The sequence below is a fragment of the Benincasa hispida genome, chromosome 8 (genome assembly GCF_009727055.1).
Source record: "Benincasa hispida cultivar B227 chromosome 8, ASM972705v1, whole genome shotgun sequence".
Lineage (NCBI taxonomy): Eukaryota > Viridiplantae > Streptophyta > Magnoliopsida > Cucurbitales > Cucurbitaceae > Benincasa > Benincasa hispida.
Genome location: NC_052356.1, coordinates 10,330,871 through 10,342,097, shown reverse-complemented (window position 1 = coordinate 10,342,097; position 11,227 = coordinate 10,330,871). Strand labels below are relative to the sequence as shown.

At 34.2% G+C, this 11,227-nt stretch overlaps 1 protein-coding gene across 1 annotated transcript; it reads right to left on the bottom strand.

Annotated features, from left to right (window-relative positions):
• Positions 1 to 1,990: 1,990 nt before the first annotated feature.
• Positions 1,991 to 10,334, bottom strand: LOC120083569 (50S ribosomal protein L9, chloroplastic). Its single transcript, XM_039039389.1, has 6 exons — positions 10,109 to 10,334; positions 9,854 to 9,981; positions 4,870 to 4,915; positions 4,147 to 4,244; positions 4,013 to 4,060; positions 1,991 to 2,262 (listed from the first exon to the last, which is right to left on the bottom strand). The coding sequence occupies exons 1-6, from the start codon at positions 10,262 to 10,264 to the stop codon at positions 2,142 to 2,144; spliced, it is 597 nt and encodes a 198-aa protein (XP_038895317.1). The 5' UTR covers positions 10,265 to 10,334; the 3' UTR covers positions 1,991 to 2,141.
• Between the last annotated feature and the right edge of the window lie 893 nt (positions 10,335 to 11,227).

The window sequence follows — 11,227 nt, the reverse complement described above, 5'->3', positions numbered from 1 at the left end:
CAACATGTACACAGTGTGGGAAGAACTACATATATAAGGGTAAAGTTGGTAAAAAAAATGTTGAAACCTACTTGAGTAAAATTTTAAATTATGATTGTATGATGAGGATGTATTTAGCTAATTATTTATTTAAAGAAATTAATTTAAGTAAAATAATGTGAAGTCCAAACATGACGCATGACCTATTTGTTCCGTACCCATCATCCCATTGTCTATTCGTCATAGACATTAGAAAATGACCAATTTGTCCGTTACCATCAACCCACCTCAATTATTTTCAAGTCTACATTTTGATTTTTTTTTTTTTTTTTTTTTTTGAAAAAAAAAAAGATAGACTAACACTGAGAGCAAGAAAACGAGTGTACACTTTTAACAACTACTTACGTCGAAATGAATATAGTTCAACTGATATAAACTTTATACTCTAGACTTTGAAATCATGTATAAAAACAACCACACGAAAATTAGAATTCTATAAAAAAAACAAAAGATGGTAAAGAAAAGTCTTAACGAATCAACACATATAGAATGATCGAAGATCCTTGCTACACAAGAGTTGACTGCACTGATTGAAAACAAAGTTGATAGACTAACTGATATTCTATAATGATAGAACACCATCACTAAAAGAGACTCAAATTGACTACTTTATTTGGAGATAGAAGTCTATCATCGTCGCTTCTATCATGTCGCCGATAGACTACATGTACTCTAATTTAAATCTATAAATGATAGATTTTATTCATATATTGTAACTTATATCATTGATAGAACGGTATTCATCTATGATATTTTGAAAGAAATATCATCCTATCAGTGAAAGACTGCATCTATCACTTATATGGAAAATCAACAAAGAGTTACATTTACCTGACAAGTTCAGAAGTATAAAATAGAAATCTAATTGTCTATCGGTTTGACTTCTATCATTGATATCTACATGGCATGTCAATTATTAACACGATAAAAGTCTATCAATTGAATAATATTCATGTTTTGAAAATATATGTCTAAGATATGTCACCGATATCACATATAAATATCTAAAGTATAAAAGAAAACTCATTTGTTATGTCTGCAATATTTTTATAACATGTCCTCTATTTACAAATAATTTAACCGATTGTCATTTTCTACAAATACTCAAAAAATGAATTGAACTTGAAAAAGTAGATTAGTAACTTTGAAACCTTTGGCTTATGGTTTGTTGCATGTGAGATTAGTTCATTTATAGATCAAAGTTTTTTCTTTTTCCCTTTTGACGATAACATGGTCTAGAAAATATATCCCCTATTTGTCTCTATTTAGATAGATTTTTTTGGTTAATTTTAGATGTATGGAATTCAAACTAGAAAACCACAATATATGCTTTACCTCAGTTGAAATATGCTCCTTCTGGCATTCGATTTTATTTTTTATTTTTAGTTTCACTTAATTTTCTCAATTTGTCTACTTTTGGATATTCAATATATTATATTTCAAAATTAAATGTATGTATTTATTTTTTTAGAACAACTCTGAGATGAGAAATTCTTCAACCTTAACGGAAGGAGTGCATGTTAAGTACCATTAAGCTATTGACAATCTCTGTTTGTTTTATCTGTTTTGTTGTTGGGATATAAATAGTAAAAAAAATGGCTACAAATTTTTTAAGACTTATTTGAGTACAGGAATTTTTTTTTCTCCTGTAAGTTGTAACCAAATAAAATCAAAAGTACACAAATAGAAGTATTAAAATACAATCATATTTAAAAATAAAACTTTCAGCTGTGAATTTTATACTTAAGTTTCCTTCTTTTATGAACAAATAGAAGAAGCAAGAGAAACAATTACAAGCATAAAATAAACATTTGATGTGGCAGTAAATGTATTTACAAACTTGTGAGAAGGAATGGTTGGGCTTCATCTATGGAGTTGGTTTGATGAATTTTTGAATTTCTGGTTATATAATATATAATCATCATCACATGGTTAATCAAGGCTCAGGAGATAGTTAACAAATCTCAATTGTCCACTTAAAAAGACCACCATATTCGAAAAGTTTAGAAGAAAAGGATGGAAATGAACTGCAATATGATGTTATCATTTACCTTTGAAAAATGTGTTGCTGCTACATGAACTTTGTAGATCTAGAAATAATTTCAGTTGGCAAAAACATTCACTCTCACTCGAGCAGTAACTTCAGGGTGAAGCTTCAGCTCTGCAATATATTCTCCTGTTTCCCTGATCTCTGGAAGAAAAACAACCCGCTTGTCGATATCCCTACATCGAATTGAATACTTATATCAGAGGTGAACATTCAAGAATTAATTTAACGAGTTTGAGATGCATTTTGGAAATATTCTCTTAAACTTTACTCTGAGGGTTTATGCATGAAATTTCTAAAAGATCAAACTTGATTTTATGACGTCTCAAGTGTGACTAGCACAAGATGGCTCAAGTATTCAGCCATCTTTGTAATTACATTGAGAGGCATTCCCCATTCTTGGGGTTGTAGTGGTGCATCGTGTGTAGGAGTGCATCTGAGAATTGAGATCATATCCTTTGGAGCTACTAGTTGAAGGTAGGGGGAGTCAAAAACCACAGACCTCACGGTTACTAACACAATTGTATGTCAATTGAGGTATATTCAGTTTGGCCACTGGAACTACTAGTTCACTCATACGATTTAGGTTTACATGTTGGACTTTTAGGTCATTGCCATGACAAAGTTCTTTGGCCGGCTTAGAAATTAGAGGGTTAAGAGAAAAACCGACAATCCAAAAAAACTCAAGCAACCAAGGGTTGGGTTGGATAAATTTTCGGTTCGGTTCAATTTAGAAATTTTAAGAACCAGCCGGTTTGAGCACTTTCCCTCTGTAGCCTCCAGCCTGTAGCCCCCACCCCTCTTTTTAAGAGGTTAGTTTAACATATTTATAGCCGAACACACATTGATCACGCATGATTTTGAACATTCTAGGACGTATTCCTAATCAAATGCATCTCTTTGAGCACCTGCCCAAGATTTTCACGCATGATTTTGAACACTTATTCAAGACGTATTCCTAACCAAATGCATCTCTTTGAAATATGCATTAGCAAAGAGACAAAAACGACTCTATTTTTCTACTAAATTATCTCAAATGAATTCAATTTTTCAGATTTTTTTTCAAAGACTGCGCAAGGGTGTGATCCATTTCTTCTAAACAACCTTGTGTTCCAACTTTTTTTTTAATCATCAAATTGCAGTCCTGGAAGGAGCTTACTTGGGCCATAAAGACCTGGTCCTTATCTATCAATTTAACCATTTAGGAAATGAAGCCATAATGCTTTCTCATAACTTTGATGGCAATTTCCAAGCATTCATTGAGGCAGGAGTTAACTTGCATATTCTAAACAGCCCTAGAAGCCATTACTAATCACCTTAAAAATAGCCAAGATGGGGATATTTCTGAATTCTCACCCATCCTCTGTAGGTAGGGACCAAGTTAATTCTCCCCACGTTTATGAGAGTTCAGGTTTTCCAACTTCTTAGTGAAGAAGCCAAAAGCAATCCCTCCCTGTGTCCATGGAAGAGTTATAGGAATGCTTTATCTGCTTGAAAAGGGCTGATAGTGTAAGGAGTCTTGGGTCAAGCCCTAGAGCGTCTTGAGGATTTTCCACCATCGTCGTGGAAGTTCCCCTTGGTCACTACAATAACTTTGTTCCAGTTCAGCACTCTGACTTCCTTGTTCTAAGCCCTTCCCAAAGGGGTCAAAGGATTTACAGGGCACCCAACAGCTTACACAACACCAGCAGGGGAACCAACTGCTTTCAATGTAAGCAAAGGAAGGAACTTTCCGTCCTTGTGAGTTTTTGATATACTTGACAATGTCGTTTCCCCATTCATAAAGTCTAGTAACGTATCTCGAAAGGCCAACCATCCCTTGCAGTTGACATCTGATGGGATCACAAATCCCCTTCCCCAAGTTCTGAACTATCCACCAACTAAATGAAGTTTCTAATCACATAGAAAAGTAAATAGATAAAGTACCTCTGAAGCTGTGCCTTGATAATATCAACAAGATCCTGTGCTGTGACACTGCAAAAATAGGTGCACTTGAGTCGGTATAATGAAAAGAGAAGAAATAGAAAACTGCTTCATAATACAGCTAAAATCCAACTCACGTTCCAAATATCTGTTTTCCTTTTCCACCTTTCCGCTTCACCTTGAAAGCTCCAACAGTTTCAAAAATGAGAGCGAGTTGCTGTGCCTCCTCTATTACCTGACAAGTTTATAACCATTTGAATAAATCCCCATTGAAAAGGTAGTGAAGTCAAGAAAAAGAAATATCTGTTGTCATATTTTATTTAATTACTCTACAGATGGCCATAGGCCAGTTTAGAAATTCAGTGACAATAATTCTACAGAATGAAAGTACGCAGCCTAAGATTTGCTGGTATTCAGGAAAAGATAAAAGAAAGCATCTCAAAAACGTCTCTTGTAGCATAGGGAACAGAATGAATCCACGGATGGCAAAGTTTCAATAAATGAGCATGCAATCATTTGGAAAGTACGGATGGTAGTAAAATGTGACATGTAAATATATTTTCAGTGAAAGCACTTAATTGGTGCTTCTTAGTTCTTCCAAAAATTGTTGTAGAAGTGTTTAGCTTCCAAAAGGAATATATATATATATATATAAAGGCATCTCAAACTAGAAGCCCAAATCATGTCAAAGAGTAAAAGCTAACCCTTGTCATCGATGCTTAAAACAAAATTTATATTGAGTAATTAGTGACTCAAATACCCTAAAATCATTTTGCAGATAAACTAAGACGATCAAGAAATAAATGGAAAGGATAGAATATGAATGGCTGATCAAGAAACAAATGGAAAGGATTTGTTACCCGTTTTTTCTCAGCCTCGATTCTTTCCTCTTCAATTCGCATTTCCCTGAGAAAAATAAAGATCAATCCCCAGAAATTCAATGAATGTACATTAAACAACAGTTCTTATCCATAATTAATTTCAGGCTACACTTTACTGTTGAACATATTTATACTTATTGATAGAAATCATCATGCTTTTACGTTTGAAATTCTCATATTTTGTTCAAGTGGTATTGCCATTCTAATGAAATGCATATTTAAAGCAGAATGCCAATGCACGTCGAATTCCAACGGCCAGTTCAACATAGTTAGTTAACCAAATAATGATACTACTGAGCAACTAACATTTATTTTTCTAACATCCTCCATCAAATGATTAGCCTAAAATCCTATTCTATGCCAAAGATGCTGTGGAGAATTATAGATCAAAGAAGAAGAAAGGGTGGATTCTCAAGTTGGATATGGAAAAGGTTTTTGATCGTGTTGATTGGAACTTCATGGAAAAAGTACTCGCTCTTATGGGCTTCAATCCAAAGTGCATCTCTTGGATTAATGGGTGTATATGTGATCCTAAATATTTTGTTTTTATTAATGGACGTCCTCAGGGATATATCAATGCCACTAGAGGTATAAGACAAGGGGATTCTCTTTCCCCCTTTCTCTTCCTCTTAGTCAGTGAAATCCTTAACACATTAATCTCTCTTATACATAAAAAATGAACCTATGAAGGTTTTCTTGTTGGGAAAGACAAAGTCCATTGTTCAATATTACAAGTTGTGGATGATACCCTACTTTTTTGCAAAGATGGTGACGTTATGCTCGATTCACTTATTCATATGGTTAAGATCTTTGAATGGTGTTAAGGCAGAAAGTTAATTGGGAAAAATCGGCCTTATGTGGTGTCAATATTGATGAAGATTTAATCTTTCAACTGCTGCTCGCTTGAACTTTAAGTCAGAGAAGCTTCCTTTTATTTATCTTGGTTTACCATTTGGTGGTTATCACAAGCAATTTTCGTTTTGGCAGCCCATAATTGATAAGATTCATAAAAAGCTTGATAGATGGAAACGATATAATCTATCTTGAGGAGGTCGGCTTACTCTTAGCAATATGGTATTGTCTAATTTACCAATCTAATACTTGTCACTTTTTTTATGCCTCCTTCGTGGTTTTAGAAATCGAACGTCTCATGTGTTCCTTCTTTTAGGAAGGTCAAAATGGTAGCAAACTAAACCATCTAGCATGTTGGAGTTTGGTTTCTAACTCCTTAAATGATGGAGGTCTCGAATTGAGGGACTTAAAAAATAGAAATTTGGCCCTATTGGAAAATGGGGTTTGCACTTCATTCATGAGACTGAAGCTTTTTGGTGTAAAGTAATCAAAAGTATCCATGTATCAGCAAGCGTGGTTGGCATACACATACTTTCAGAAAATTTGGCCCAAGTCTTAGAAGCCAGTGGATTAGCATCTCTAAAGATTGGCTAACCATCGATTCCCTAGCTGAAATTAATTTGGGTATTGGGAGACGTACATATTTTTGGTTTGATCCTTGGGTTAAGGAGACTTCTCTCAAAGTTGCCTTTCCTTGGCTGTTTGGCATATCTATATTCCCCAATGGTCTCCATAAGCATATCAACTCTCCGGTATGTAGCAAAAATGAACTTCATAAGAATGTTTATTCATCCAATTTGAAAACTTCAATGCAGTAAAGTTGGACTGCGAGAAAGACATGGTCCCTCTCCACTAAATCTGTCCTTACAAATTTTACAACTAGTCTACCCTCTTGAAGGCCGCCTTAGTAGATCTCATTTGGAAGTTTAAATATCCTAAAAATGAGAAGTTCTTTTTGTGGTCTCTAGCATATGAAGTAGGTAGGTAGTTTTCGGTAATGAGAGATGGATTTGGGGATTTACTCTCCTAATTCAAGGATACTCAAGAGAAGCCTCATAGGAAAATCCTCAAATGAGCTTCGCCCCATTCGACCAACTGCTGTTATAGGGTGAATGATACTCTGGAATACATTTTTCTTCATTGACCTTTTGTGCAGGGTGGTTAGATGTTTATTTTGAAAGAAATTGGTCTGTCAATGTGCTTTCCCAGAAAATTGGATGAGCTCGTTGAGAGTAAGGCAAGGGATTTGTAGAGTTGTACAGCTAGAGCCCTTTTTTGGCTTCTTTGAAAACAATGAAACCAAAGAATCTCGAAGAAAAGTATTCTTCCTTTGATTCTTTTCATAATGGCGTGCAGCATATAGCTTCAAGGTGGTGCTCTTACATAGAAAATGCATTTGTAACTATAGTCTATGATTATTTAATATTGGAAGGCCATTTTTTCTGTTGCTTCTTTGGAGGGAGGTTCCCACTACCCCCAGCCATTTTTGAGAAGTTGCCAAATCCAAGACGTCTCAGCCCTCATAGCAACCTACAATGCCACAGAATACAAGATACTTTTGCTCCAAGTTGAGAAACTAAAGATTTATTCTATTCTTCAGCTGACCATAGTGAGGCTATTTGGTGAGGTGAATAAACAGATAAGGGCCATTGAAACTTTGTCCTTGAAATGCAATTTTTACCAAAAGCTTGTCTTGTATACAGAAGCTAGTAGTAACTAAAGTAAGAAATAAGATAACAATTACTACAATTAAATTGTCTTGAAGGCGCCTTGGTAGACTTATTTCTTACAAAATCAACTTCTGGAACTAGTATTGATCTACAGACTACAATGCATTATTTCATTTGGAACTCAAATGGTTTTTGTTGGATCTCCTTGGAAGCAGTGGGTAAATCAGAAGGCTATTTGGAAGCTTTTAATCTATTTATGGAAAGAATTATTACTTAGCTAGCTTTATATCAGTATGGGGATCTTGGCTTCCGAGGTTAAAATATCAGTTCTTAGCTCCGATGGCTAAGTGGGGTTGGAATTTTGAAATTCTCAGAGTGCCTCTTGGTTAGTTGATGATCAATTGTTGTCTTCTTATTTTCTTTGGAAGATGCTATCAATCAGTTTGTTGGAAGCAGCTGACTTCTTCATTGGTTTTGGAATTTCATCAATCATATTTAGCTGCCTCTTCACTATTTCAAGTTCAATCTTTGTGAGACTTTGTGGTGGAAGCTTTTTTTCTATTTGTTTACGGCTTGTTCAAGTTAAAGTCATCCGAAATATGTGTTCATCTTGAGAACTGTGTTCAATTGGATCGTTTTTAATTTTTCTTCTGAGTTTAAGTAATTTGGTTCTAGACTTGTATGGGCAAGTTTAAAATTTTCATTTTGTTTCCCCTCATGTACTTTGAGCATTAGAATCTTTCATTATATCAATGGATAGTCTTGTTTCCGTTTCAAAAACAAAGATAACAATTACTACCAATGCAAAATTGACAGATAGGGAAAAGATTGGAAGCAATGCTTGAACTTAGAGCATATTAAATAGAGAAAGGAAAAAAGTGTTCGAATTGCCAATTCTAGTGAAACATGATTGTTAAAATTTTAGCATTGCCCTCTGTTGGAACTTTTTCTATCTCATCCTCCATTTCAGTATCTATCACCTCCATTACCTCTAAAAATTTAGGTCTTGTTTGATCAAATTCAAATGTAAACATTGTCAATGGCTGCTAAAAAAATATCTTCAAATTCGGGTTCTTTTCTGTTAAATCTGCTTCTTCTATGTATATAGATCCTGCAGCCACGATTTGTTTCAAAGCTCTGTGGCTGGCTACATATACCAATCAATTCTGTAGATTTCTTGATCACAGAGGAATAGAGTCGCAAGTTAATCCCAAAGTTTTTTGAAGTTGTGCTTCCAACAAGACAACTTGTTGTTTGAGAAGGAAGAGACAAGCCTTGTCAGTGTCATGAGAGCTTAAACTTAAAGCAACCTCTCTCTTTTTCTTTTTTTTTTTTTCCTTTTTATGGGATGTCCATGGCAATCCATGCCAATTTACATATACCTCAACTATTCTTATAGGAAAGCCACTTGATTCTGCTATATTTATAATCTTAAGAAACCAATTTCTTAGACATGTGGTTAGTTTGGGAGATTCAACTAACTGCAAATGCTGGAAAGAAGGGATTGGGTTTCAGTAGGCTTCCCAACCCAAATATGAAGAACTTGTGAACTACCAGAATGAAAGTAATCAGATATTTCCACAGGATGAAACTGCCCAAAAATCCAATTGAATAGGGATCATATTGCAGATATTAGACATGACACGCATTGTTTGAGGTTTAAATGACAGGGGTGGCAGAGGGACAGAAAGGAAGCTCATCACTCAGAGCCTGATGCCATGAAACTTCCACTCCTTCATCAAAGTATCATTATTATTCTCATTCATTGACCAAATACAGCAGAAAAATTGTTCATTAGACTCACTCCATCAACCAGCTAAACAAATTTAGTTAATAACAACCAATCAGACCCAGCAACTTACTAATAATTATTTGGTCACACTTAAAATTCCCTCCTGATTACCAACATTTAATTGACCCTTTTGCAGGTGAGATGTTGAAATTATAGAAGGGTTCTAAAATCCCTTGTTAGGATTCAGTAAGTGTAAGATCATTTGCACTAGTACAACTTATTAGAAAACATGGGTTCCATCTCAAAATTCATTGGCAATTATAGGAGTAGCCTATCTATCTTATAAAGAGTGTGAGGTCATTTGATTTTTTCAATGTGAGATGCACAACATACCCCCAAGATGAGGTCTCTTTTAGATTCACCATATTTGATCGGATCACAATTTCTTTTTATTAGACCGAATACTTGTTCAGACTTCATGGGCTCTCATACTACATTAAATAATATGGGGTTTCATCTTTCATCTCGAAATCAATTGGCAATAAGAAGAGTAACTCATCTATCTTATAAAGAGTGTGAGGTTCTTCGACTTTTCCAACGTGAGATCCTCAACACAACCTCGAGAAGATAAATATTATAGATAAAAGATATGGCACCTATAAATTAAATGGGTTGTGTTTCTAAAAAAGGAGGTTACGTAAGACATTACTTGAGCAAAACTGGAGTGACAATCTGGGCCTTGCCCATGGGAAACAGATAGTTTCTGAAATACCCAGCCTTCACGTCAATAAGCTGCCCTTTCTTTCCCAGATCCGGCACATCCTCCTTGAGAATTATCTGACTCAATTCAAACACCACGGAACCAAATTACATACGCCCAACAGAGAGAAAGAAAGAAAAACGGAAGCAGCCAAAGAAAAAAGCCATTAGGGAGAATTTTGAAAAACCCATTTTCGGCCATCACCTTCCGTGACTTCAAAGCCTTCTTTTGGGCCACAACCACCATGGCGGTCCTTCCATAAGAGAACTTGGCAGTTTCTTCCAAGCTTCCACCTACATTTGGTAGTCCCATATCTACTACGGAAGAACTCCATGACAGAGCGGTTGTTATAGAAGCCATTTCAATATTTCAAACACTGAAGCTCTTCCCACTTTGCACTTCTCCTTTTCTTTCTATCGCTCCTGCTGTAATCTTATCTAGAGTGTACAAGTAACCATATCCACATATGCATACAATATTGAGTTAAAATTGCACTAATGATTTCAAATTTACCATTTCTTGTTTGTTTCTTTCCCTTTTTTTAATAGGAGGATTTTCAAAATAGAAAATATGGAAAATATTTATATAAAATAGCAAAATTTAATCATTTTAGACTTCTATTAGTACTGATAGATGCTGATAGACTTTTATCAACCTCTATTAATGATAGACTTATAACGAATCTATCCGTTTCTATCACTGATAGAGGCCATTAATAGAGGCTAATAGAACTCTATCGGCTTCTATCACTAATAAATACTAATAGAAGCCTATCAGTATCTATCAGTGTTTTTTTTTTATATATATTTCTATAAATAGTTTGACATTTTTTCTATCAGTAAAAAAATTTTCCTTTTTAATTACAAGTTATTTAATTTTTAAAAATATTAGGCCAAAAATCAATTTATACCCTTCAACTTTTGGGTTGTACCCATTAAAACTCTAAATTAATTATTGTATCAATTTAAATCATAAATTTCATTAAAATTTTATTTCACCAATGTCATGTAAAATTTATAAATTAAGTCAATTAAACTTCTAAATTTTGCTAAAGCTAGCATAACCAAAATAAACTCTAAAATTAGCATAAAAGTGAGTACGAAGTTTGTAGTTTGAATCCCTCTACTCCTAATTGTATTTAAAAAAAAAAGAAAAAGAAAAAAACTATTCTCAAATATTGTAAAAAAAAAAAAAAAAAAAAAAAGACAAGAAAAGGAGTACAACAAGTCCTTGACAATTTTTTTTTTTAAAAAAAAAAGGAAAAAAAAAGAGTAAAAAAGTAGAAGGTTCAAATAAAGTTTCTCCATTATCCTAATAATAGTG